This window comes from Cebidichthys violaceus, unplaced genomic scaffold (assembly GCF_023349555.1).
Source record: "Cebidichthys violaceus isolate CVI_PGR_0920_01 unplaced genomic scaffold, fCebVio1.0.p SCAF_33, whole genome shotgun sequence".
Taxonomy (NCBI): Eukaryota; Metazoa; Chordata; class Actinopteri; order Perciformes; family Stichaeidae; genus Cebidichthys; species Cebidichthys violaceus.
In genome coordinates this window covers 2,875,879-2,903,701 of record NW_027176517.1, presented here as the reverse complement: position 1 = coordinate 2,903,701, position 27,823 = coordinate 2,875,879, and the positions used below count along the sequence as shown (strand labels likewise).

The 27,823-nt window shown below is 39.3% G+C and overlaps 3 protein-coding genes across 7 annotated transcripts in view; 2 read left to right on the top strand and 1 right to left on the bottom strand.

Moving 5' to 3' along the window:
• Window positions 1–201: 201 nt before the first annotated feature.
• Window positions 202–6,467, bottom strand: kng1 (kininogen 1). 2 transcript variants are annotated; one of them, XM_068725108.1, is made up of 9 exons: window positions 6,311–6,467; window positions 6,132–6,226; window positions 5,192–5,335; window positions 4,601–4,717; window positions 4,321–4,396; window positions 1,918–2,087; window positions 1,731–1,841; window positions 1,541–1,639; window positions 202–924 (listed from the first exon to the last, which is right to left on the bottom strand). In XM_068725108.1, the coding sequence occupies exons 1-9, from the start codon at window positions 6,450–6,452 to the stop codon at window positions 586–588; spliced, it is 1,293 nt and encodes a 430-aa protein (XP_068581209.1). In that variant the 5' UTR covers window positions 6,453–6,467; the 3' UTR covers window positions 202–585. The 2 variants fall into 2 exon arrangements, with proteins under 2 accessions (XP_068581209.1, XP_068581210.1); XM_068725109.1 differs by having other exon boundaries at window positions 6,132–6,223; window positions 6,311–6,380.
• lamp3 (lysosomal associated membrane protein 3) lies at window positions 5,288–13,085 on the top strand. 4 transcript variants are annotated; one of them, XM_068725112.1, is made up of 8 exons: window positions 5,288–5,387; window positions 8,239–8,299; window positions 9,305–9,382; window positions 9,841–9,923; window positions 10,326–10,451; window positions 11,343–11,415; window positions 11,534–11,704; window positions 12,607–13,085. In XM_068725112.1, the coding sequence occupies exons 2-8, from the start codon at window positions 8,239–8,241 to the stop codon at window positions 12,744–12,746; spliced, it is 732 nt and encodes a 243-aa protein (XP_068581213.1). In that variant the 5' UTR covers window positions 5,288–5,387; the 3' UTR covers window positions 12,747–13,085. The 4 variants fall into 4 exon arrangements, with proteins under 4 accessions (XP_068581213.1, XP_068581212.1, XP_068581211.1 ...); XM_068725111.1 differs by lacking the exon at window positions 5,288–5,387 and adding an exon at window positions 7,823–7,907 and having other exon boundaries at window positions 8,130–8,299; XM_068725110.1 differs by lacking the exon at window positions 5,288–5,387 and having other exon boundaries at window positions 8,021–8,299.
• Window positions 13,086–13,305: 220 nt separating this feature from the next.
• Window positions 13,306–27,823, top strand: part of mccc1 (methylcrotonyl-CoA carboxylase subunit) — a 30,325-nt gene continuing 15,807 nt past the window's right edge. The window contains exons 1-17 of the mRNA XM_068725075.1: window positions 13,306–13,582; window positions 14,746–14,789; window positions 15,151–15,290; window positions 15,442–15,537; window positions 15,710–15,831; window positions 15,991–16,138; window positions 16,276–16,397; window positions 16,503–16,614; window positions 17,228–17,309; window positions 17,417–17,544; window positions 17,666–17,849; window positions 18,092–18,201; window positions 18,342–18,558; window positions 18,640–18,726; window positions 18,975–19,024; window positions 19,287–19,424; window positions 20,716–20,823. Coding sequence (XP_068581176.1) covers window positions 13,527–13,582; window positions 14,746–14,789; window positions 15,151–15,290; window positions 15,442–15,537; window positions 15,710–15,831; window positions 15,991–16,138; window positions 16,276–16,397; window positions 16,503–16,614; window positions 17,228–17,309; window positions 17,417–17,544; window positions 17,666–17,849; window positions 18,092–18,201; window positions 18,342–18,558; window positions 18,640–18,726; window positions 18,975–19,024; window positions 19,287–19,424; window positions 20,716–20,823 — 1,944 coding nt within the window. The 5' untranslated portion in view covers window positions 13,306–13,526. The remainder of the gene's footprint in view (window positions 13,583–14,745; window positions 14,790–15,150; window positions 15,291–15,441; window positions 15,538–15,709; window positions 15,832–15,990; window positions 16,139–16,275; window positions 16,398–16,502; window positions 16,615–17,227; window positions 17,310–17,416; window positions 17,545–17,665; window positions 17,850–18,091; window positions 18,202–18,341; window positions 18,559–18,639; window positions 18,727–18,974; window positions 19,025–19,286; window positions 19,425–20,715; window positions 20,824–27,823) is intronic.

Genomic DNA, 27,823 nt, shown 5'->3' with positions numbered 1-27,823 from the left:
ATTCCTTTTAAAGAACAACAATATTAATAGTTGGGACAGATCATGTGGGCCAATGATAGTACAAAGACGTTGTTAATGGACGGTGTGAACTCTGGACCTTGTAATGAAACAATACCTTCATAGGTAGGTGAGTACAGGAACTGTTTGAATATAGAAAGGCACTCTGGTGAGCTGCATTGATATTCACACATGAAACCAGCACACAGAACAGTTATGTTTTATTTTGTATTGTAATGAACCAACACGACCTGATCACTCACTGCTTAGATTCACTCAAAGAAACGCTCAAACAGCAGTTCTTTGGATAACATCTAGAGCGTCGTCATCAAGTCAGTCCTTTGTTTCAGTGCTTTCTGAGGAGTTACAGATCCAAAAGAAACGCGTTTTATCACCTTAACTGCTTGTTTTATTGACTTAAACCTTTTGTGTTTTAAATCTGCATTACACCCTCAAAGACGTCTCTAAAGAATCCTTGCAATGCAACCTAGTGTAAGAGAGTCTACAAAATCAACCAAACACATCTGTGGAGAGAGTTTGATAAGTGAGATCATTTTGAATGAGGACGTGGTTTCCTTGAGGATACTTTCATCCCAGCAGGTCTGTGTCACCGAAGGCCCCTTCTGCTGGGGGCGGGGGGGAGAAGTCCTCCGTGGCAGCCTTCGTAGGAGCTGCAGACTGGACCGGATTGAAAGGTTTCCAGGGCTTGGATGGGCAGTGGAAGGGGCTGTCGTTCACAGCTTCTGTGGCCACATCAGGGGAGGCGGACAGCTTGGGGGCTGTGGTGTCCTCCTCAGAGGACTCTTCTTTGGCTGAAGCCTTGGTGGGGGCTGCTGAGGGTGGAGCTGGAGGTGAGGCGGAGGGGGTAACGCTATACAGAAAGTTCCTGAGTGGAGACCAGCCAGGAGGACGGCGCCTGTTGATCAGCTGAAGAAGAGACACTCTACAGTTAAAACGTTTGGAAAGGTCAGAGAGCGTAGACACTTTCTTCATATTTGCAGCAAAATGGAAAAAAATAATTGTGCTAACAACCCATTTTACATTGTGACGCTTTCTTTATCTATTATTGGTAAATGCTAGTTTAGCTGTTTGCTGCTTTACTCTATCACTTATTATTACTCAGCATGTCTTTTGTTTGGTACATAAACAGACTTCAATGTCAACATTTCACTTTGATCATAACAGTCCAGCATTCAAATTATACATACATATATAATATATATACTCTTATCTAATCGAGTATTGTCCTCCAAACATCGAATACCCCAGAGGAAGAAGTATAATCAACAGTGTTTGTTCTTCATTCATAAGGGTTGCTGTAGCATTAACTGTTGAAGACCACTTCATACTAAATATTGAATGTAGATTTAAATATATAGATATTTAAATTGGGAGTTCTTTGCTTTTATGCTTTGTAGAAGTGAGAGCTTCATTAATGCAGCACATTTAAAACATGAGGGTTAGAGATCAGAGTGTAACATCAGAGTCTGTTGGGCTCCTTATTGGACTTGTGTTTGACCATCTCGTGAACAGTGTGTCTCACCGTGGAAGGCAGCGCCCCTGCTTCACACTCGATGTGGGGCTGTGGTACCTCTAATCTCCACTGTGCCACATCCACAGTAGAGTTACAGTTAGCGTACTCCTGCACACATAAACGCACACAGAGAGACACATCGGGTCAGAAATGAGCCCGGATCACATTGTGTCAGCTGTAATGTGTGTGTTGTATTTACCACGTCCTGATCATCAGGGACACACAGCTCGTTGAGGTCTTTGTGTTCGGTCTTGGCGCAGGTAGTCTTCTTCATATCAAACCTGAGCTTGAACCTGAAACCTGCCACCACCTACAGGGACACGTTCAGACAGTAGGTATAAAAGAAACCGCGGACATTTGTCCCACTTCCTCTCTCTTCTTATTACCTGTCTGGTGGCGTAGCCGACACTGTGCAGGGTGAACAAGTGAGTGGAGTCGGACATGGAGTTATACTTGGAGATGGAGACGGAGAGAGGAAACTTAAGGTCCTCTGAGTTCTCATCGATCTCCATAGGGCAGCCCAAACAGGGGGCTCTCTCTGGAATGATGACATCGTCTGGAGAGGAGAAAAAGAAGGGATGAGGAGACAGCAGATGGTTGTGGCTCAGGACAGTCACTCTACGGTCACCTCATGTTATTGAGATTATTTCCTCTAGTGCAGTGCCCATCTCGAATGGGACGATTGCTTGGACCCCGGAAGTGCTCCTTCAGCGGTGTCGAGAACCTTTCAGTGAAGACGAATGCGGTTGTGACGTTGGTCGCTCAGACATCATACGTTCACATGTCCACCAAATGTGGCTGCAATAGCAGCATTTGAGCTAACTTTGAGGGCCAGCTATAGCAAAACTGTACGGAACGTCAAAAATCTAAAACAGATACTTTTTCCAGCTCGGTGTTCTGTTGACGTTCTGAACCAAAATTGGTGACAGTTGCTTAAATTTGAAGGAGAAGCATCGCAAAATTGATCGGGCACCAAATGGGCGTGGATAGATTGGTCTGGACCTGCAGAATGCAGGAAAATAGATTTTTGATTCTAAAACTTATACAGAGGATAGTTTAGGGAAAAACTATCTTCATTATTTAAGTGCTGCTTACTTAAAACCTCACTTTTATTTCTTGAATTTCAGATTCCACTAAAAGTACACAAATGATTTTTCCAAAGCTGTAAAATATTTTGGAAGCTGAACAGACAAAAACATCTATTTATTTTTTGAGAGTGGGCTGGTTAGGTAAACAGATTAAAGTCTACACCGTCACTGCCTTTTATGGTGTGATAAGTTAATATTGCGCTCTCCATATCTCCACATAGTGTTGATATATTTCACAATCTGCCCCCCCTCTGTATGCTCTGCGTCCTCAATGACTCGCTGTTTTCTTAATGACAAATGTGCTTCTCTTCATACGTATACCAGAGATTCCTGCTGTGAGAGAACTCCCCACATGATCACACAGTTATGCAGTTACAGAGTAACAGTGTTACACAGTAACACAGTTACACGGTAACACAGTAACAGTGTAACACAGTTACACGGTAACACAGTTACACGGTAACACAGTTACACGGTAACACTGTTACACAGTAACACGGTTACACAGTAACACGGTAACACAGTAACACTGTTACACTGTTACACTGTTACACGGTAACACAGCTACACAGTAACACAGTAACACTGTTACACTGTTACACGGTAACACAGCTACACAGTAACACAGTAACACTGTTACAGGGTTACACAGTAACACTGTTACAAGGTAACACAGTTACACAGTAACACTGTTACATGGTTACACAGTAACACGGTAACACAGTAACACTGTTACAAGGTAACACAGTTACACGGTAACACAGTTACACAGTAACACAGTAACACTGTTACAAGGTAACACAGTTACACTGTAACACTGTAACACAATTACAAGGTAACACAGTTACACGGTAACACTGTAACACAATTACAAGGTAACAAGGTAACACAGTTACACGGTTACATGGTAAATGGTCTCGTACTAGTATAGTTCTTTTCTAGTCTTCGATCCTTTGATTGAAGGACGACCCTGCTCTACCGCTGAGCCACAGGCGCCTTAAATTAACTCCCAAATTACAGAAGTTAGCTGAAATCATCTCGTTTATTGAAAGACTCTTGTCTCTTTAGTGTCCCAGATTATTTCACACTGCAGGAAACGAGTAAAGCAAAAGGCTTCAGCTTGTATTCAGACTTTCTGGACTTCTTGTAATAATTATGGGACTAGTTTGAGGTTTTGGTTTATGTGCTATCACAAGAAGATTAATGAGAAGATTCTCTCAGGTTTTTTAACATGGAGCTACAGTTAGAAGCCAGTTCATTTAGCTTAGCTGGAAGAAGGGTAAACAGCTAGACGGGCTCTGCCCCAAGGCAACAAAGGCTCACAAATTAACATTTTAGATCTCTTTTGTTTAATATGTTAAAAAAAAGCCCAAGTTGTTGTTTTCCTGGAGGTTCACTTGAGTTTTTGTATGGATTCAACGAGATTTAACTTGTTAATGAGTGAGATTTAGAGATGTTGGTTGACAGAGCCAGGCTAGCCGTTTCCCAGTCTCTTGATGCTAAGCTAAACTAGTTGTCTGCTGGCTGTAGCTTCATATTCAATCTACAGACATGAGAGCGGTTCTCACCGAACTCTGTGCAAGAAAGCAAATTCAAATCTAGAAAAACATGTTTCACTGAACTTGAAGCTGATTCTGCTGGTTTTACTTGTGACATAACTGTTAAAAGACATATTTAGATGCTGGGTTTGTTTTCACTCACCGAGCAGACAATCCACCTGCTGAGTGTCTGCTTCAGTCTCCGTCATGTAGACTGTGGCATTGCATGAAATCGGCTTCTGGAAGAATAGCGGTATAGATGATGTTTAATCAAACCTTTACTTTACATTGTGTTACCAACTTTAAGCAATAGAAGCTTCAGTTTGTTTAAGAATTTACATTAGAGATTATTACCAATGTATTCTCCACAGACATCAATGGAGGCCTGTTGTGAAGCAGCAGACTGTCTGCAGGTGTATTTCATGTGATCATCAGTAGCTTACCGTGCGTCCGTTAGGCAGATAGTCACAGTCTGTCCAGGGTTTGTTGCTCCCAGCTGGACAGTCGCTCCTCCTGCTGGTGAACTGCAGTGAGTACACCGAGTCTGAGCCGTTCTCCGACTGTAGACACGCACACACACACACACACACACACACACACACACACACACACACACACACACACACACACACACAGAGGTTAAAGTGTCTAAACATGTTTTCCTAGAACTTATTGGTATTCCTCCCACAGATTTAGTTCCTCTTGATTCATCACGTTGTGACGTGTGGATGTTTTTACAAAGATAACGACCATCAGATCTATTCACATCTGAACATTAACCACAACACTGAAAGAAGTTCAATTCAATAAACTAATGCTTATTTACTTACAGAACTACGAATTTTAAGTATTGGCAAATTACATCCATTTTTGAATTCATTCACTTCAGATGAAAGATGTGTGCTTGTTACTTATTTGAACACTATGTTTACACTCTGATAACACTTAAATCTATGAACTCTATGAAGGGGTCTTGGCTGTACTCAGCAGTTCAGGTGAAGAAACAGAAACACTTCTTTTTGCGATCGCTGTACCTTACTAGCTGATAGTATCTGAAAGAGGGCCAGCTTGTGTCCGGTGCTCAACCTCTCGTTGAACTTGTTCACAGCGCTGTTGACGGCATTTTCCACCGATGGGTCGTCACAGAAGATCAGGACGCCGGGCTGAACGTCCAATGCCTCCCAGGACAGAAGAAACAAAGGAAGATGCATTTCTGATGCACAAAAGGAGGTATGATTGAAGGCCTACAATATTGTATACAGTGACATTTGAATGAAATCATCTGAGAAGGATAAGATACTCTTCTGGCAGCTCAGACACAACCTGTAACAAGCAGTGGTGGAAAGTAACAGAGTATATTTACTCAAGTAAACGTTTGTGCTGCTACTCGACTACATTGCAGAGGGAACGATACAGTAGCCTAGTTTTACTCCATTACATTCATCCTCACAGCTAAAGTTACTTTACAGTTGTATCAGGCTGGTGAACTTAACTACAACATTACATTTACATGTTAAAGCTTTAATAATATATATGTCCAATAACAAATATATAATGTATGGGCAGTTCTGCTGCATAATGACTACTTTTACTTTTAATACTTAAAGTATATTGTGCTGACAATATGCTGTGGTATTTCTACTCTCTACATTTCTGAAATAAAGGACAAAGCAAGCGTGACACATATGATCCAAATATGTAGACAAATGTCAGATAATACATTTGTGTAACCAATGAGGGAAATAAGTAAAAAGTATACAAGTACTGTCCTTCAGTACACTTTTGAGAAACTTGAAATCTACTGTATTTTATGCTACTTTGTACGTTGATACATTTTGCTGTTAGTACTGTTCTTCTGCTGAAGTAAAGTTCTGATTGGAGGACTTTTGCTCAAAATGGACGATGTTCAGTGAGGTTTCTCTGTAAACCACCTGAATTCTTCCACCACTGCTGTAATCCTTCTTTTCTCCTCACCTGCCCAAACACTGAGCTGTGGAGGCACAGCAGGCCCAACACACACAGCCCCACTCTGCTCCTCATCGTCTGATCCTGATGGATGTTTGGCTCTGCTGCAAGGCAAAGAAATGGCAAATGTCACGCCGGTTGATGCACACTTTCATCCAGTCTATCGTTGTTGGTGATACAGTACTCACAGTTTCTGACAGGGGAAGCCTGCTGTAGATCCTGCTGGACGTAAAGAGGAAAGACTAGACTCCTCTCCTCACAGAGAGTGAACTTCTCCTGAAACTGTGGGTGGGAATCCTGAGAAAGATGATGACACACTGATAGACACATACACAGGGGACTGGAGGGCACAGAGGACACACACACACACACACACACACACACACTAATGCTCAAAACGCTCAGTCGGTAAAAGGAGAGTAAATGTTTGCTCTTTTGTTTGCCCTCCTACCTGTCAAGTCAATACAACAGTATCAGAGCGAGAGAGAGGAGAGCATGTGAAGAGATGTACTAACTTCCTTCATTAGTGAGCTTGAAAGAGACAGAGAGACGCTCTCCTAACTCAACTCACATGCTCACAAATTAAACCTCACAAAGTGTAGCGTAAGGTAGCAGAACAATCCCTAACTCTACGTGTTTAGAGGCCGCTGTGTGTGTGTGTGTGTGTGTGTGTGTGTGTGTGTGTGTGTGTGTGTGTTTGCTCGCTGTGTGTTTTGTGTGTTTTAACTGGTACTTTGTCCCTGTCGACCTTTAGCCTATGCCACTGATTTCCCCACTTCTCCTCTGTGAAGTGAGGTGAAATGTGCTCAGATGTTACACTCACTTACAGATGTATCATGCAGACGTTGTGTTAGCGTTGTCTGTGTGCAGCTACTGTACAGGATTACACCAAGTTCATCAAGTACAACGAGGTCAGCTCACCCGTCAGCTGATGTCAACATGCCAAAATATTCCATGTGTCCCATGCAGATCATTGGCTCTGTTACCCTTCAGGAGACACGTTAGCTTCATCACACAGCTCTGTAGTGAAAGATGATACAAAGCAAGCCTTCAATTCTGACACGTTAGGAAGAAGGAATGTGATGGTGTAAAAATCTAGACAAGAGCAGACTCATAAATCATAATTCTGCCCTCTTGTGGTCACACATGCACCAAGACACACTGAGCTATTGGGCCGCACAGTAACAAGTATAACACTAACAAGTATAACAGTAACAAGTATAACACTAACAAGTATAATAGTAACAAGTATAATAGTAACAAGTATAACAGTAACAAGTATAACACTAACAAGTATAACAGTAACAAGTATAACACTAACAAGTATAACAGTAACAAGTATAACTCTAACAAGTATAACACTACAAGTATAACAGTAACAAATACAACTGTAACAAGTATAACACTAACAAGTATAACACTAACAAATACAACACTAACAAATATAACAAGTCTGAATCTAGCAGGAGAGGAAAGTAATACAAACTAAAAAACTACCTCTAATCCTTGTTTCTTCTTTTCAGGTAAAACAAATCTATCTATCTATCTATGTTTCGAGGAATAATTCATGATTTTTTGGGAAATTGGCAATATTTATCTGCTGGCTGCAGAGCGAGATGAGAAGTTAAATATAAAGCTAAGTACAGCCAACAGCCGGTTAGCTTAGCATACATTGAAACAGGAGTGTTTATTTTGTGGTCCTGAAAGTCACCTCCCAGTGTTGACCCTGATCTGAAGAGAAGCCAGTTAGTCTTTGTAGCTATCGGCTCTGCTGAGGTTTGTAATGTAAGTCAGTTGTCTCTAACTTGACCCTAAGCATGATATTTTCTTCTTCACTTTTTCAGCCAGTGATCACTCATCAAACATAAAGTCTAAGTTATGTTAGTTAGGCTCCACAGTGTGTCTGTTTAACTGACGTGAAGTTACCATCATGGTGTCAGCTCAGAGCTGGAAGAGGCAGCGGTCTGTCTTCTGTGACCATTCACTTCCTCTGCGCGGCTCATTTAGGTGTCGAGGTGTTCAACGGTTTCACATTCACAAGCCAAACCACAGCTGCAGCACTCTCACTGCACTCATCATCTAGCATTCGTCTGCTCTGCTCTGCTCTTTATTGAAGATGGTGCAGAGGGGTCAGACAGGTGGATGGTTTCTTTTCTTCCTGACTGCTGTTATTCCAGGTGAGTATTCCAGGTGAGTTAACATTCAAATCTCATTTCACCGTCAGATGACAGACTGAACTCTCTCAGCAGACTCTCTCTGTCTTCTCTTTGACTCAGTTCAGTATTTAGGAGACTGTTAGATGAATGGTGAAAGGTTTCTGCACTTTTACCATTCAAAGTCTTTCAAAGTCCCAAAAATGAATCAGCAAAATTCAAATACAAGTAAACTTACATGACGCCATGCAGCACCAACTAATATTTAATCCGGTCTGTAATTATGTGCATACATGCAAGGAGGTCACTAATGATGGGAGTGAACATTCCTAATGTTTACTTTATTCAGTTTGGTCTTCATGACGTGGTTTCACCTTCTCTTTAAAGAGTGGGTGTTCCGTGAACATGAGTCCTGTGTGCTCCGTGTCACAGTGGTCGTAGCTTTAGTCTTCGTTGATCGAAGCAGACGATCACAGTCCTTGTTTCATTGTTAGTTCAGCATTGTCACCACTACATCCGCTTATTCATCTCCAGATATCTTAACATTGAGTTTGTAATTACGTATCCAAAAAGTAAATGCTCTTGTTACAAAGTGAACAAAACTGTTAACAACAATGTTAGATGTGACTGTTGCTTTGTCTTTACACCCTGTCACCCCAATCCTGCACCAGGCTCACTGGGTGTAAACTAGCTGCACATCATTTCATTAAACGCACATTTTATAGGAATATGCAACACTAAGGTACAATATAAACTAAGTTAGAGGGACCCTGTGTCAAAATACACTCTATATGTTGCTGTAATGGTGAATATTCCAGATTAAAGTGTTTAATCAGATTACAATGCAGTTATTGACACAAACAGAACACCTGAAGCCTGCTGGTTCTATTCCTGCATGTCAGCTGTAATAACTAAATGTGTCGTCAGCTGTGTACATGGGGTCTACTTGATTTTGGAATGCTACCTTTTTATGAATTAATAAAGAAATGTCAGGTGAAGACAGACGTTGAGAGTCTCTTCCTCTACCAGGTGTCCACCTCCAGAGAGCCTCTGAGGCCCAGATACACCCGCCGGTGCTGCAGCCCTCTGAGTCCGCTCCTCCAATAGGTACACGTTCATCATAAACATGGAGAACAACACCACCCGTTTCCACTGCCGTCTACTGTGAACAGGATTTACAAAGATGTTAAAAGAATGCCATTAGTAGTGATGGATTTAAAACGACAGCAACAATATACAGGTGTTTGTACGACTTTTTAACTAACTTAACTTTAATCAATAATTAAAGTAAAAAAATACACACAATTTGAAATATGAAACTTCACGACAGCATAAAAAACTGTAAGAAACAAACAAAATGTACATATCTGACTGTTACTGACGATGACACACGTTCAGGTGGAGCTAGTTGTATTCATTATTATTATTATTGGTAATATTACGGAATTGTCTTTAATGTAAAATGTACATTACATTTCCAATTTGTCTTGTGTGCTAATATTTGTGTGTGTGTGTGTGTGTGTGTGTGTGTGTGTGTGTGTGTGTGTGTGTGTGTATGTATACAGGGACCTATGTAGTGACAAACCTTGTTGGAAAACCTTGTATCAAAGCCACCATGGGAGTAGAGTACATTGTCATTGAAAAGAAGGTTAGTACTGTGACTGGCTCAGCAGTGTGTGTGTGTGTGTGTGTGTGTGTGTGTGTGTGTGTGTGTGTGTGTGTGTGTGTGTGTGTGTGTGTGTGTGTGTGTCAGGGTTGTTAAGTTGTGAATAGTGTGCTAAAGCCTGTGTGTCTATGTAATTCAGCACGTTTGTGTCATGTCTTTGTAAGTGTAATCTAAAATGACCATCACACCCTTTAAATGTGTGCTCTGGATGAGGTTAATGCATGTTTACATGGAAGTTCATTCTCTTAGTGATGAGTGTTCATACAGTCACATGTTGCTAGTTAAACAATATAGTGAGAAGAGACGCTGACTTGTGACGCTGACATGAAGTATTACTTCATGTCTGATGACATGAAGTAATACTTCTCTCCTGTGTGCATTCAGAAGACTTGGTATTTCAACCTGGACCCCTCCAGGTTCAGGACCAGTGGTTACTGCGACACAGAAGCTGCTGTTCTCTCTCTCACGCTGCCAGACGATGCTGCCGGTCTGCAGTTCACCTTCAGGAAGGTACAACACTTAAGAACAAACTCACATGAATCCTCTCTGTGCATGTTCTCTCTATGTCTGCAGGAACTTTATCCCACATATCCTGTAACTAAATACTAAGTACTTAAGTACAAAGTCAAAGTACTTTTTAGTGTTTCCATTTCATTCAACTTTATACTTCTACTCCACTACATCTCAGAGGCAAATATTGTACATTTTGCTCCACTACAGCTTGAGTTATTTTACAGATTAGATTGAAGTTCCTTTATGAGTTGAGAAAATTCTCATTCTAAATATTTATTAAAATAAATGAACTATTTAAAAATCCTCTTGGATCAGCTGAAAAATGCATCGTCACAAAGTTGAGAACAGAAAAAGTTGACTTTCACAGCGATGCATCATGTTACAGAGTATAATGCAATAATGCATCGTCGTAGATTAAATGAGTAAAATAAGCCTGATAAACAACTGCAGCTACATGCAACAATGACATCGATTTGCCGTTATTTTACAGAGTAATGATAAAACACTGGCATGGACTTTTTCTGCATTTTGATAATTTTGATACTTTACTGTAATAATCAAACCTATGACCAGTTTGATGCCCTGCATGTTCAGAAATGCAGCCATTGTGATAAATAATAGAGATGAGACATAAAGGCTTCACCTGAAAAAAAGTATTTGAAAATGTGTCATCAAACAAACAAAAACATCATTAAGTGTTCAATCATCTCCTGGTGGGAATTCATCTATGTCAAGATGTCATAGGAACACTATTATTATTATTATTATTATTATTATTATTATACTATTGCACAGAGCATCACTGTGTCTTCCAGTTTCACAACCAGATCAAAAAAGTTCACAACAAAAGAACATTTCAGAATGAATCATTTGTATTTTTGTCTCCAGGAAAAGAATCTTTTCTACGTCGACAAGCTGACTGCTCGTGTGTCTCCTCTGCCTGTCTGCCGAGGATGTGCCAGTGAGTCCACATAGAGAGAGAAGAAGGCAGACACCATTGAGCTGGTATTTCTGATTGAACAACAACCTGCTGACACAAAGAGCGTAACTGTCCCTGTCTTACATCCTCTTCCTCCCAGACAAGACGTACTCAGGTTCCTTGGCTCATGGAAAGCTGTTCGCAGCAGATAATGGACAGAGCTTCAAGTGCCAATCTGAGCAACTGCTTTGGACGTCGCCGGAGCTGAGGATCAAGCTGGTTCCTCTGCAGATGCAGGCCTTCACTGTGCCCAACGGACAGTACGGACTAGGTGAGCTAATCATGTGGGTTCAGTGATGCAGGGGTAAATTAAGTTTAACTTGTGTACGTGGTTTTATACTGCTCTATATCTAGAATTATAACCACATTTAGAAGCTGCAGAAACTCTAATTAGTATTGTTTGGGAACACGAGGACCACATTCACAATACTGGGTGAAAAGTAACACTTGACTTATGACTTCCTTTACTGGACAGATTACTCCCTACACCTGCAGCTCAGCGTGACAGTCTGCTCTGTGCTTCCTCTCGTGTTAATACATTTTCAAATGTGTGTTCTACCATTGATCAGGTCATGTCGTTATCTACTAAACTCACTGATAGCTACAGACAGGAGGAACTCACTGTGTTCAGCTTCTCACTAGGCTTCTCCTACACAGTCCAGCAGGGCGCTCATCCAATCTCTTAAAGAGGAAGCTACACAACAATGATTGCTAAAAGGTTTTACTGTCTTTATTTCTCTCAAACATCTGGGCCAGACACATCTGGGCTGGATACAATAAATAAAATGTGCCGGGAAAACCTGATTGAAGATAAAGCTGTCTGGATACAATACAAGCTTCCCATGTTTGAGGATGACATTTTAGAGCATCAGATGGTGTGGTAGCTTCTTGTCCTGTTGGAGACAGGAGCTGCAGAAAAATACATGTCCTGAAACTAAAGCTAATGGTTTAGTGCTGCTGTGCACAATCTATAAATGATGGAAGACAATAGCCGGTGGATCTACCTCTGCACTGCAGCTTTCTGCAAGATGAAATCACATATAACAAGAAATAGAGTGTCAGTACACAAATGACAGATCGGTGATTCCTCATGTTTCTGCTTAAATTAAAGTCCTTTGTTTTTAAATCATTGGCCTCTTTTGGCTTCCTGTATTTGCTCTCCTGTTGTTCCAGAGGTGGAGTGTTGGCCCGACTTTAACAGACGAGTTACCCCCATCATCTCCGGGGCCGTAGTGGTGGGTCTCCTTCTGATCGCTGTGCTGACCTCCCTGTTCATCAGAGACCGCCGCAGAGAAGGATACGCGAGGCTCTGAGCTCAATGTGTAACCGGATGGAGATTTACTCAATCTGATACATATTTTATATTTAGTTATTGTTACAAAAAGTTCTTAAAATTGCTTTCTTTAACTCAAAAGTTACTTTTTGCTCCTGGGATTCTCCACATAATAACAAAAAGAGTTCTGATGTCTAATATTCTAACAATCTTCAATTCTGCTTTTAATTAAACATTTTTGTTCACTGCTTTATCCGTTAGCCTTGGTTGGCTATAGCAAACTTTTTTTGAATAAAACACATTTTGTTTTTAACTATACAAAGGTAATACATAACTCAAACATATTGTTGTGTGAATTGTCAATAATATTGTTTTCTACTATTTTTCGTTTCAGAATGTCTGTGTTATTTTACTTGTTAAAAATAAAATCTAATAAGTTTTATTTAATTATTGTGAATGAGAGTTTCCTCGCCGTAGTTCTGCTGGTTGACGGAGGAACGCTGCCCTCTGCTGGTGACTTCTGGTCACTTCCGCCTCTTCCTCCCCGCCTCCATATCCCTCTTCCTCATTGGCTACTTGACACTACGAGTCCTTGTAAAGGTCATAAATGATAAAGCAGATATTTACACGCGCGTGGCAGTGTTTATTAGTGCCGGTGTGAGAGTGTAAGGCCCCAGATATGTATGTTTGGTTCAGGTTGAGTGCTTTGCTGCAGTTAATATAGAACAAGCGGTGTTGAGCGGTTCCGTTAATTACCACTTCGCCTTTTCCTCTTCAGCGGGTCAGTTCGTGAGCTAGCTAGCCTCCGCAGCTGGTAGCTATGGCTGCAGTTATTCTGAGTTTTCCAACTCTGCAGAGTCTGCGGACATTTGCACAGTGAGTACATCAAAGCGTTACACGGCTGCTAAGATTTTGTGTGAAAACAGACTGCCCCCCCCCCCCTCCCCCACGTTATCTCCCACCAACAAGCTCCCTGTTCAAGTTAGCTTACAGCTAAAGCTTCAGTCGAGCTAACTTCACAGACGTACTGTAAACATAACATTGTTAATTATCTGCTGCTGATCGTCGTCGCTGTACACAATCACGTCGTCTGGCCCCTCAGTACAGTACTGTGTTGATAAAGTGTGTTTCGTCTTCGTGGGAGCTAATAACTGATGAAGGCTGAGCAAGGTTAAACAAGTGTACTGTTAGCTAACATGGCTCGTGTTGCAGTGTGTGGTCTAGTTTTATACCTGTGCACCTTCGCCAGCTTCACATTCAGCTTCATCTGATTTTATACTGTTTGTGCTGTTTGATAAATGAGCATTTCGTCCACTTAACTTCTGCTCTTCTCAATCACTAGAGATGTAACGTTACTGACATTGTTGTCTTCTTCTTCTCTTCAGTCACTAGAGATGTAACGTTACTGACAGTGTTGTCTTCTTCTCTTCAGTCACTAGAGATGTAACGTCACTGACATTGTTGTCTTCTTCTCTTCAGTCACTAGAGATGTAACGTCACTGACATTGTCTTCTTCTCTTCAGTCACTAGAGATGTAACGTCACTGACATTGTTGTCTTCTTCTCTTCAGTCACTAGAGATGTAACATTACTGACATTGTTGTCTTCTTCTCTTCAGTCACTAGAGATGTAACGTTACTGACATTGTTGTCTTCTTCTCTTCAGTCACTAGACATGTAACGTTACTGACATTGTTGTCTTCTTCTTCTCTTCAGTCACTAGAGATGTAACATTACTGACATTGTTGTCTTCTTCTCTTCAGTCACTAGAGATGTAACATTACTGACATTGTTGTCTTCTTCTCTTAAGTCTCTAGAGATGTAACATTACTGACATTGTCTTCTTCTCTTCAGTCACTAGAGATGTAACATTACTGACATTGTTGTCTTCTTCTTCTCTTCAGTCACTAGAGATGTAACATTACTGACATTGTCTTCTTCTCTTCAGTCACTAGAGATGTAACATTACTGACATTGTTGTCTTCTTCTCTTAAGTCTCTAGAGATGTAACATTACTGACATTGTTGTCTTCTCTTCTCAGGAACTCTTCATGGACCAGGAGAGGCGTGAGGCTCGTTTCAGGAGGTGAGTGAAGAAAAGACGTTCACTTTATAATTTATGTAACACAGGAAAACAGATCTGAAGGCAGAGAATATTTTGTATTTTGTGCTTGATGGTAATTAAAGATAGTTGCTGATTATTGTTATTGGACACTATAAATATTATCAGACTGACATGAACTGTGGATCCCAAACCACCGTGTGTGCTGTGGTTGTTTTGATCAACTCTATTCACACAGACTTGGACAATGATGGTTGCGAGCCCGTTAAAACCGTTTTGTGCTTTTGATTTTATTAGCGAAAGTGACGACTGTTGTGAAGTACATTCTAAGAAGGTTTTGGTATTTCTTAAGGAGCTGTAACAATGTCTACTGTGTCTTCTTCAGGGGTGGGAAGGATAGAGAAGGTGCTGATTGCCAATCGAGGGGAGATTGCGTGTCGTGTGATGCGCACGGCCAAGAAGATGGGCGTCCGCTCCGTGGCCGTGTACAGCGATGCAGACAGAGACTCCATGCATGTGGCCATGGTGAGAGGCCGGATAGCTTGTCTCGTAAAGAGCTTTGTAGTGTCTTAAGTCATTTGCTTCTCGTCAGCTGCTTTAACAAACACAATGAGGAATGAGCGTGTTGTTAAAGTTATTAAACAGTCTGGTTCTGCTCTGTTTCGGGGGTTTGTAGGCAGATGAAGCCTACCACATTGGCCCTCCACCCTCCCAGCAGAGTTACCTCTCAATGGAGAAAGTCTTGGAAGTAGCCAAGACGTCTGGATCACATGTGAGTCTACTTGTTGAGGAGTAGCTCAAAAGAATCACTTCTTAAGGAATCGTAGACGTTCAGGTCTCTTTAACCCCTTAAACTGTGCTCTGTGTTGAATATTCTTCTCTGGCATTGGACCAACAATGGGCTCTGACATTTAAATGAGGTGTGTGTGTGTGTGTGTGTGTAGGCGGTCCACCCTGGTTATGGCTTTCTGTCAGAAAACACAGAGTTTGCGGAGGCGTGTAAACAGGAAGGCATCATCTTCATTGGGCCACCTTCCTCTGCCATCCGAGACATGGGCATTAAAAGGTAACCCACACTAAACAGTCATATCCTACCTCCATTTGTTTCTAATGAACATGAACCGTTACTGATCCCAGTGGAGGGAGTGGTGGACTACAGCAACAACAATTTATGGAATACAGCAAGAAACAGTTGAATAGAAACATCTTCAAACTCTTTTATCAGCACATCCAAACACATCATGTCAGCTGCTGGGGTGCCAATCATTGGTGGCTACCATGGAGAGGACCAATCAAACGAGAGGCTGCAAGCAGAGGCTGCCCTGATTGGATACCCTGTGATGATTAAGGCAGTCCGTGGAGGAGGAGGCAAGGTGAGAGGATGTGAAAGGCCTAAACAATTTTGACAAAGTAACTTTTGGAAACATAGGATAACTGTGTGTGTGTGTGTGTGTGTGTGTGTGTGTGTGTGTGTGTGTGTGTGTGTGTGTGTGTGTGTGTGTGTGTGTAGGGGATGCGTATTGCACGGTCAGACTCGGACTTCTTGGAGCAGTTGGAGTCGGCGAGACGAGAAGCCAGGAAATCCTTCAATGACGACGTCATGCTGGTTGAGAAGTTTGTAGAGGATCCCAGGTATTACAAAGAATTAATTTAGTCACCAGCCAGTTCTACCAGCGTGTTCTGTTAATTTGAAGATGAAATGGTCTCTTTGTTTCTCTTTCTGTCCGTCTCCTGTAGACACGTGGAGGTGCAGGTGTTTGGGGACATGCACGGTAACGCTGTCTATCTGTTTGAGAGGGACTGCAGTGTCCAAAGAAGACATCAGAAGATCATAGAGGAAGCACCGGGGGTGAGGAACTGATAAACGTTCATGTGAACAACAGTAAATTTAAATCCTGACATGTCCTACTATAGACACCTTTCTGTCTTTTTTAATGTATACTACTTCTATGTGTATGCCACATAGAAGTAGTATACATTATCTGAAATGATCTGTAATAAACATTGTGTGTATAACATCATGATAGAAGTATATGATAGCCATCCCGTGCTCTATTAGGTCTCACAAGTTGCTGCAGAATATTCTGGGTTGATTCCAATGTTTACACATATTTTGTGTTAGAGTTTGTACATTTTTGACCACTGGAGAATTAATGGAAATGGTCAACAATGCCTTGAAAATACTACATTAAAACACCAAGATCTTAAGAAACACCATACAAACATCCATGCTGTGATTTGGTATCTAATGCATTCTTTTTTGTATTTCTTGGTGATTGGATGGGGAGCGCTAACGCTAACCCTCCTAAAGCCATACATCCGCTGAATGCCCAAAGTTCACAGACTTCAGTCCACTTCTGTTAAAACAGTTCCAGAAACAGGAATCCAGAAACTGACATTAGGGCTACTATGACTTGAATACGTTTGTGTCAACTGTTCTGTTTCTTCATGTATATTTTCAGCCTGATATTAGTCCTGAGGTGCGGAGGAAACTTGGAGAAGCAGCCGTTAAAGCGGCCAAGGCTGTCAACTATGTAGGAGCAGGTGAGACACACACACACACACACACCCACACACACACACACACACACCTCACCACAGCGCCACAACACACAGTGTGTAGACATGACAGTGTTTGTCTCCCCGTGTAGGTACGGTTGAGTTTATAATGGACGCTCAGCACAACTTTTACTTCATGGAGATGAACACCAGGCTGCAGGTGGAGCATCCTGTCTCTGAGATGATCACTGGGACTGACCTGGTGGAGTGGCAGCTCCGGGTGAGAGAGGAGGGACGGAGAAAAAGTGAAATGCCGACAGCCAGTTGAAAACATTACCTTTTGCCAATAAGAAGTTTTGGTTTCAGTTGCACTGATTCCTCTTGGTGTAAATCTCCTCCAGGTGGCAGCAGGGGAGCGCCTGCCTCTCCTCCAGGATGACATCATTCTAACGGGTCACTCTTTTGAGGCTCGTATCTATGCTGAGGACCCAAACAACGACTTCCTTCCAGGGGCGGGGCCTCTGCTGCATCTCTCCACCCCTTCAGCAGACCAACACACGCGTATAGAGACTGGAGTCAGGGAAGGTCAGGAGTCTAGATCTAAGTCTCTGGTTGTGTTTACGTGAATAGTTTTACATTCTTTATGCAACAGCACTTAATGTTTGATGGTACTCCATCAAATGTGCTACCTACTGGCATTGTTGGATGTATGACAATAGGTGTGTGTGTGTGTGTGTGTGTGTGTGTGTGTGTGTGTGTGTGTGTGTGTGTGTGTGTGTGTGTGTGTGTGTGTGTGTGTGTGTGTGTGTGTGTGTGGGGGGTTTCAGGGGACGAGGTGTCGGCACATTATGACCCAATGATCGCCAAGCTCGTGGTTTGGGGAGAAGACCGATCTGCTGCCTTGAAGAAGCTGCGGTACTGCTTACGACAGTACAACGTAAGACTCACACACAGTCACGTGACTAACGTACCGTATTTACTGAACGTAAAGCCTCAAGGTGTTCCAAGTTAAAGTTCACAAAGAATACATGCTGAAATGGCCAGAGATAACTTTCTTTGCGTCCTCTCCGTCCTCAGATCGTCGGACTGAACACTAACATTGACTTTTTGCTGAGTCTTTCGGGCCATCCGGAGTTTGAGGCTGGAAACGTGACCACCAGTTTCATCCCGCAGCACTACGCAGACCTGTTCCCCGCTCCGATAACTCCCTCTGGGGAAACGATCTGCCAGGCCGCCCTGGGCCTGGTGCTGCAGGAGAGGAAACACACGCAGGAGTTCACACACACCTCCACCGGTGAGGGGAAATGTTTCCCTTACAGCACATTTGATGTGAAAAAGTAATGTACTAAGTGTATATGGTACGTGTGGTTTTCAGATTCCTTCTCCCCATTCGGCTCCGGTAGCGGCTGGAGGAACAACGTGAAGTTTAACAGAAACATGACGCTACAGCTGGGAGACAAAAGTAAGGACCAGACATGGGTGAGCTTTGAGTGTACGAAGGTGTAGGATGAATATAAAGGAGCAAGAAATGACAAATATAGAATTTAGATCAATGGTGATGCACTGCAGAGAAGCATTTTTTGTCAATAAGTATCTGTGTTTAACTTCCTCTCTACTACCAGCCAGAGACTCAGTTCAGATAGGGTTGCAACTCATTTAAATGTCTAGTTGGCTGTTGAGAACGTTTCCTCTTGTGTGTGTTGTTTTTAGAAGTTGATGTGGTCGTTGTGTACAACAAAGATTGCAGCTACTCAATGCAGGTAAGCTGGAGTTTGTCCTGTATTTGTTGTTCTATACCCACATCTTAGGTTTTGAGTATTTTAAATACTGATTGTAGCCCACATTATTGTATGACTGTGTTTGTTTCTATATTCAAATGCTCACCCATTTCTTATGCTTAAAATAAACACCAATGAACTCCCATGCACTGGACCATGACAGTAAGGTCAAGAATTAAGGAAGAATGAAGAATGTAAAGTCTGCCTCCCTCATATTTATAAATAAATGCATTTCCCCCTTCAGATTGGTGAGGAGGTGTACCATGTGACTGGAGAGGTGGAGACGGAAGGTGGAGCTTCATTCCTTCACTGTTCTGTCAATGGCGTGAAGTCTCGTCCCAAACTGGTGATCCTGGACAACACAGTGCACCTGTTCTCCATGGTGTGTTCCCACCACTCATCTATATATATATATGTATACATCTATATCTATCTATATGTATATATCTGTATCTATCTTTATGTGTATATATACGTTACATTACATCACAGTCATTTATCAGACGCTTTTATCCAAAACGACTTAGAATTCAGTCTCTATCTACACACCGTAGACGCAGCTACAGGAGACATTTTGGGGTTAAGTGTCTTGCTCAAGGACACATTGACGTGAGACTAGCGGAGCAGGAGCCGGGGATCGAACCGCAGAGGATCGAACCGCCGACCCTCTGATTGAAAGGCGGCCCTGCTCTCCACTTAGCCACAGTCACCATATACATCTATATCTATCTATATGTATATATATTTCTATATGTATATATCTATACATAGATAGATAGATCTATGTATAGATATATATCTATCTATATGTATAGATCTATCTATATGTATTTATATGTATAGATCTAGATCTATATAGATCTATCTATCTATAGATAGATCGATCGATATGTATCGATCTATCTATATGTATATATGTATCTATATGCATATATCTATATGTATATATCTATATCTATACATATATATGTATATATATCTATATATGTATATGGTTGCACTGGGATTTATGTTTATTTCAAGTAACAAGAAACAAGAAAAAATTAGGCGATGTTTTTGATTCAAATGATTAAAATCAAATTAATAAAATCTAAATGATTACAATCTAAATGATCGTATAAGTTAAATGTAGAGGCAGTATTTCCTTTATGGCTGCAAACGATTATTTTCATCTTGATTATTCTGCTGATTGCTTTCTTAATTAATTAATTGATTTATTGTTTGGTCCATGTAGTGAAAATGATGGTCACTTTGTATTCTTGATAATTATGTACTACTTAATAATACATCATAGTTATTGAGTTGATTTATATTTAATATTATGAATCTAATAATTACTTTACTATTGTTAAATAAATATAGTGAAGTAATTGGTACAATATCTCCCTCTGAGCTATAGTGGAGTAGAAGTATGTTAAAATATGTTGCTCTAAACTCAAATATTAAAACTTCTTCATTCCTCATATTCTGTATTAAATGGTAAAAATTCAGCAGTTTTAAATGTGTGAAAGCTGTTTAGTTTATTAGTTAGCTTCTGTTGTTTATAGTTGATTTAATGCAGGTTCATTGTCAGTGCTACACTGACTAACTACACTTCACCTGTTGCTGTGGTTAATGTCTGTTCCTCGTCTAAAGCGCCTGTCGTCTGACATCTTTACAATCTGTTTGTGCAGGAGGGAAGCTCCCAGGTGTCTGTTCCAGTGCCCAAGTATCTGGCTGGTGTGAGCGGTTCTGGGTCTCAAGGAGGAGCGGTGGCCCCTATGACGGGGACCATAGAGAAGGTGGGTTTGCTTGTATTAACATATATTCATATGTTAATACAATATAGTTAGTTATATATAGTTAGCAGCGAATTTCATTTTCGTCAAGCAAAGAAATCTGTTTATTTGTCTGCAGGCCAAACTAGCTGTTGCAAATGTCTTTCTGGAGATTTAAATCATACTATTAAATAATGTATAGTTAATAAATCATGTTAAATAATGTATAGTTAATAAATCATGTTAAATAATGTATAGTTAATAAATCATATTAAATATTTTTTTAGACATACTATATTATGACTATTTTATGACCGTTTTCTACATAAAATACTATGACCGTTTTTCACTTTTTTCGATATGCTATAATATGACTGTTTTCTACATAAAATACTATGACTGTTTTTTGACTTTTTTTGACATGCTATACTATGACTGTTTTTCACTTTTTTCGACATGCTATAATATGACCGTTTTTCACTTTTTTCGACAGGCTATACTATGACTGCTTTCGACAGGCTATACTATGACTGTTTTCGACATAAAATACTATGACTGTTTTTTGACTTTTTTCGACATGCTATAATATGACCGTTTTTCACTTTTTTCGTCAGGATACTATGACTGTTTTCGACATAAAATACTATGACCGTTTTTCACGTTTTTCGACAGGCTATACCATGACTGCTTCCGACAGGCTATACTATGACTGTTTTCGACATAAAATACTATGACAGTTTTTCACTTTTTTCGACATGCTATATTTTGACCGTTTTTCACTTTTTTCGACAGGCTATACTATGACTGTTTTCAACAGGCTATACTATGACCGTTTTCGACATAAAATACTATGACTGTTTTTTGACTTTTTTCGACATGCTATACTATGACCGTTTTTCACTTTTTTCGACATGCTATACTATGACTGTTTTCGACATAATATACTATGACTGTTTTTGACATAATATACTATGACTGTTTATTGACTTTTTTCGACATGCTATACTATGACCGTTTTTCAATTTTTTCGATATGCTATAATATGACTGTTTTCTACATAAAATACTATGACTGTTTTTCACTTTTTTTGACATGCTATAATATGACCGTTTTTCACTTTTTTCGACAGGCTATACTATGACTGCTTTCGACAGGCTATACTATGACTGTTTTCGACATAAAATACTATGACCGTTTTTCACTTTTTTCGTCAGGATACTATGACTGTTTTCGACATAAAATACTATGACCGTTTTTCACGTTTTTCGACAGGCTATACCATGACTGCTTCCGACAGGCTATACTATGACTGTTTTCGACATAAAATACTATGACAGTTTTTCACTTTTTTCGACATGCTATACTTTGACCGTTTTTCACTTTTTTCGACAGGCTATACTATGACTGTTTTCAACAGGCTATACTATGACCGTTTTCGACATAAAATACTATGACTGTTTTTTGACTTTTTTCGACATGCTATACTATGACCGTTTTTCACTTTTTTCGACATGCTATACTATGACTGTTTTCGACATAATATACTATGACTGTTTTTGACATAATATACTATGACTGTTTTTTGACTTTTTTCGACATGCTATACTATGACCGTTTTTCAATTTTTTCGACAGGCTATACTATGACTGTTTCCGACAGGCTATACTATGACTGTTTTTGACAGGCTATACTATGACTGTTTCTGACATAATATACTATGACTGTGTTTTGACTTTTTTCTACATGCTATACTATGACCGTTTTTAAATTTTTTCGACAGGCTATACTATGACTGCTTTCGACAGGCTATACTATGACTGTTTTCGACATAAAATACTATGACTGTTTTTTGACTTTTTTCGACAGGCTATACTATGACTGCTTTCGACAGGCTATACTATGACTGTTTCCGACAGGCTATACTATGACTGTTTCTGACATAATATACTATGACTGTGTTTTGACTTTTTTCTACATGCTATACTATGACCGTTTTTAAAATTTTTCAACATGCTATACTATGACCGTTTTTCACTTTTTTTCGACAGGCTATGCTATGACTGTTTTCGACAGAATATACTGTGACTGTTTTTTGACTTTTTTCGACATGCTATACTATGACCGTTTTTCACTTTTTTCAACAGGCTATACTATGACTGCTTTTGACGGGCTACACTATGACTGTTTTTGACTTTTTTCAACATGCTATAATATGACCGTTTTTCACTTTTTTCGACAGGCTATACTATGACTGTTTTCGACATAAAATACTATGACCGTTTTTCACTTTTTTCGACATGCTATAATATGACTGTTTTCTACATAAAATACTATGACTGTTTTTTCACTTTTTTCGACATAAAATAGTATGACTTTTTTCGACATGCTATACTATGACCGTTTTTCACTTTCTTCGACAGGCTATACCATGACTGCTTTCGACAGGCTATACTCTGACTGTTTTCCACTTTTTTCGACAGGCTGTACTATGACTGCTTTCGACAGGCTATACTATGACTGTTTTCGACATAATATACTATGACCGTTTTTCACTTTTTTCGACAGGCTATACTATGACTGTTTTCGACAGGCTATACTATGACTGTTTTTGACATGCTATACTATGACCGTTTTTCACTTTTTTCAACAGGCTATACTATGACCTTTTTTCGACAGGCTATACCATGACTGTTTCCGACAGGCTATACAATGACTGTTTTCGACATAATATACTATGACTGTTTTTTGACTTTTTTCGACATGCTATAATATGACCATTTTTCCCTTTTTTCGACATGCTATACTATGACTGTTTTCGACATAAAATACTATGACTGTTTTCGACATAATATACTATGACTGTTTTTTGACTTTTTTCGACATGCTATAATATGACCATTTTTCCCTTTTTTCGACATGCTATACTATGACTGTTTTCGACATAAAATACTATGACTGTTTTCGACGTAATATACTATGACCTTTTTTTGACTGTTTCCGACAGGCTATACTATGACTGTTTTTGACAGGCTATACTATGACTGTTTCTGACATAATATACTATGACTGTGTTTTGACTTTTTTCTACATGCTATACTATGACCGTTTTTAAAATTTTTCAACATGCTATACTATGACCGTTTTTCACTTTTTTCGACAGGGTATGCTATGACTGTTTTCGACAGAATATACTGTGACTGTTTTTTGACTTTTTTCGACATGCTATACTATGACCGTTTTTCACTTTTTTCAACAGGCTATACTATGACTGTTTTCGACATAAAATACTATGACCGTTTTTCACTTTTTTCGACATGCTATAATATGACTGTTTTCTACATAAAATACTATGACTGTTTTTTGACTTTTTTCGACATAAAATAGTATGACTTTTTTCGACATGCTATACTATGACCGTTTTTCACTTTTTTCGACAGGCTATACCATGACTGCTTTCGACAGGCTATACTCTGACTGTTTTCCACTTTTTTCGACAGGCTATACTATGACTGTTTCTGACATAATATACTATGACTGTGTTTTGACTTTTTTCTACATGCTATACTATGACCGTTTTTAAATTTTTTCGACAGGCTATACTATGACTGCTTTCGACAGGCTATACTATGACTGTTTTCGACATAATATACTATGACCGTTTTTCACTTTTTTCGACAGGCTATACTATGACTGTTTTCGACAGGCTATACTATGACTGTTTTCGACATGCTATACTATGACCGTTTTTCACTTTTTTCGTCAGGATACTATGACTGTTTTCGACATGCTATACTATGACCGTTTTTCACTTTTTTCAACAGGCTATACTATGACCTTTTTTCGACAGGCTATACCATGACTGTTTCCGACAGGCTATACAATGACTGTTTTCGACATAATATACTATGACTGTTTTTTGACTTTTTTCGACATGCTATAATATGACCATTTTTCCCTTTTTTCGACATGCTATACTATGACTGTTTTCGACATAAAATAGTATGACTTTTTTCGACATGCTATACTATGACCGTTTTTCACTTTTTTCGACAGGCTATACTATGACTGTTTTCAACAGGCTATACTATGACTGTTTTCGACATAAAATACTATGACTGTTTCCGACATAATATACGATGACTGTTTTTTGACTTTTTTCGACAGGCTATACTATGACTGCTTTCGACAGGCTATACTATGACTGTTTTCGACATAATATACTATGACTGTTTTTCACTTTTTTCGACAGGCTATACTATGACTGCTTTCGACAGGCTATACTATGACTGTTTTCGACATAATATACTATGACTGTTTTTTGACTTTTTTCGACATGCTATAATATGACCATTTTTCCCTTTTTTCGACATGCTATACTATGACTGTTTTCGACATAAAATAGTATGACTTTTTTCGACATGCTATACTATGACCGTTTTTCACTTTTTTCGACAGGCTATACTATGACTGTTTTCAACAGGCTATACTATGACTGTTTTCGACATAAAATACTATGACTGTTTCCGACATAATATACTATGACTGTGTTTTGACTTTTTTCGACATGCTATACTATGACCGTTTTTCACTTTTTTCGACAGGCTATACTATGACTGTTTTCAACAGGCTATACTATGACTGTTTTCGACATAAAATACTATGACTGTTTCCGACATAATATACGATGACTGTTTTTTGACTTTTTTCGACAGGCTATACTATGACTGCTTTCGACAGGCTATACTATGACTGTTTTCGACATAATATACTATGACTGTTTTTCACTTTTTTCGACAGGCTATACTATGACTGCTTTCGACAGGCTATACTATGACTGTTTTCGACATAATATACTATGACTGTTTTTTGACTTTTTTCGACATGCTATACTATGATCGTTTTTCACTTTTTTCGACAGGCTATACTATGACTGTTTTCGACAGGCTATACTATGACTGTTTTCGACATGCTATACTATGACCGTTTTTCACTTTTTTCGACAGGCTGTACTATGACTGTTTTCGACAGGATATACTATGACTGTTTTCGACATAAAATACTATGACTGTTTTTTGACTTTTTTTGACATGCTATACTATGACCGTTTTTCACTTTTTTCGACAGGCTATACTATGACTGCTTTCGACAAGCTATACTATGACTGTTTTCGACAGGATATACTATGACTGTTTTCGACATAAAATACTATGACCGTTTTTCACTTTTTTCGTCAGGATACTATGACTGTTTTCGACATAAAATACTATGACCGTTTTTCACGTTTTTCGACAGGCTATACCATGACTGCTTCCGACAGGCTATACTATGACTGTTTTCGACATAAAATACTATGACAGTTTTTCCCTTTTTTCGACATGCTATACTTTGACCGTTTTTCACTTTTTTCGACAGGCTATACTATGACTGTTTTCAACAGGCTATACTATGACCGTTTTCGACATAAAATACTATGACTGTTTTTTGACTTTTTTCGACATGCTATACTATGACCGTTTTTCACTTTTTTCGACATGCTATACTATGACTGTTTTCGACATAATATACTATGACTGTTTTTGACATAATATACTATGACTGTTTTTTGACTTTTTTCGACATGCTATACTATGACCGTTTTTCAATTTTTTCGATATGCTATAATATGACTGTTTTCTACATAAAATACTATGACTGTTTTTTGACTTTTTTTGACATGCTATACTATGACTGTTTTTCACTTTTTTCGACATGCTATAATATGACCGTTTTTCACTTTTTTCGTCAGGATACTATGACTGTTTTCGACATAAAATACTATGACCGTTTTTCACGTTTTTCGACAGGCTATACCATGACTGCTTCCGACAGGCTATACTATGACTGTTTTCGACATAAAATACTATGACTGTTTTTGACATAATATACTATGACTGTTTTTGACATAATATACTATGACTGTTTTTTGACTTTTTTCGACATGCTATACTATGACCGTTTTTCAATTTTTTCGACAGGCTATACTATGACTGTTTCCGACAGGCTATACTATGACTGTTTTTGACAGGCTATACTATGACTGTTTCTGACATAATATACTATGACTGTGTTTTGACTTTTTTCTACATGCTATACTATGACCGTTTTTAAATTTTTTCGACAGGCTATACTATGACTGCTTTCGACAGGCTATACTATGACTGTTTTCGACATAAAATACTATGACTGTTTTTTGACTTTTTTCGACAGGCTATACTATGACTGCTTTCGACAGGCTATACTATGACTGTTTCCGACAGGCTATACTATGACTGTTTCTGACATAATATACTATGACTGTGTTTTGACTTTTTTCTACATGCTATACTATGACCGTTTTTAAAATTTTTCAACATGCTATACTATGACCGTTTTTCACTTTTTTTCGACAGGCTATGCTATGACTGTTTTCGACAGAATATACTGTGACTGTTTTTTGACTTTTTTCGACATGCTATACTATGACCGTTTTTCACTTTTTTCAACAGGCTATACTATGACTGCTTTTGACAGGCTACACTATGACTGTTTTTGACTTTTTTCAACATGCTATAATATGACCGTTTTTCACTTTTTTCGACAGGCTATACTATGACTGTTTTCGACATAAAATACTATGACCGTTTTTCACTTTTTTCGACATGCTATAATATGACTGTTTTCTACATAAAATACTATGACTGTTTTTTCACTTTTTTCGACATAAAATAGTATGACTTTTTTCGACATGCTATACTATGACCGTTTTTCACTTTCTTCGACAGGCTATACCATGACTGCTTTCGACAGGCTATACTCTGACTGTTTTCCACTTTTTTCGACAGGCTGTACTATGACTGCTTTCGACAGGCTATACTATGACTGTTTTCGACATAATATACTATGACCGTTTTTCACTTTTTTCGACAGGCTATACTATGACTGTTTTCGACAGGCTATACTATGACTGTTTTTGACATGCTATACTATGACCGTTTTTCACTTTTTT

Excerpts from the sequence above, each read along its gene's own strand:
- lamp3 (XM_068725112.1), top strand. The coding sequence starts at position 8,239 with ATGGTGCAGAGGGGTCAGACAGGTGGATGGTTTCTTTTCTTCCTGACT. Across the intron at positions 8,300-9,304 it reads CCTGACTGCTGTTATTCCAG|GTGTCCACCTCCAGAGAGCC; the intron begins GTGAGTATTCCA and ends TTCCTCTACCAG. Across the intron at positions 9,383-9,840 it reads TGAGTCCGCTCCTCCAATAG|GGACCTATGTAGTGACAAAC; the intron begins GTACACGTTCAT and ends GTATGTATACAG.
- kng1 (XM_068725108.1), bottom strand. The coding sequence starts at position 6,452 with ATGTGTCTATCAGTGTGTCATCATCTTTCTCAGGATTCCCACCCACAG. Across the intron at positions 6,227-6,310 it reads GGCTTCCCCTGTCAGAAACT|CAGAGCCAAACATCCATCAG; the intron begins GTGAGTACTGTA and ends TTTGCCTTGCAG. Across the intron at positions 4,397-4,600 it reads ATCTGCCTAACGGACGCACG|AAGCCGATTTCATGCAATGC; the intron begins GTAAGCTACTGA and ends CTATTCTTCCAG.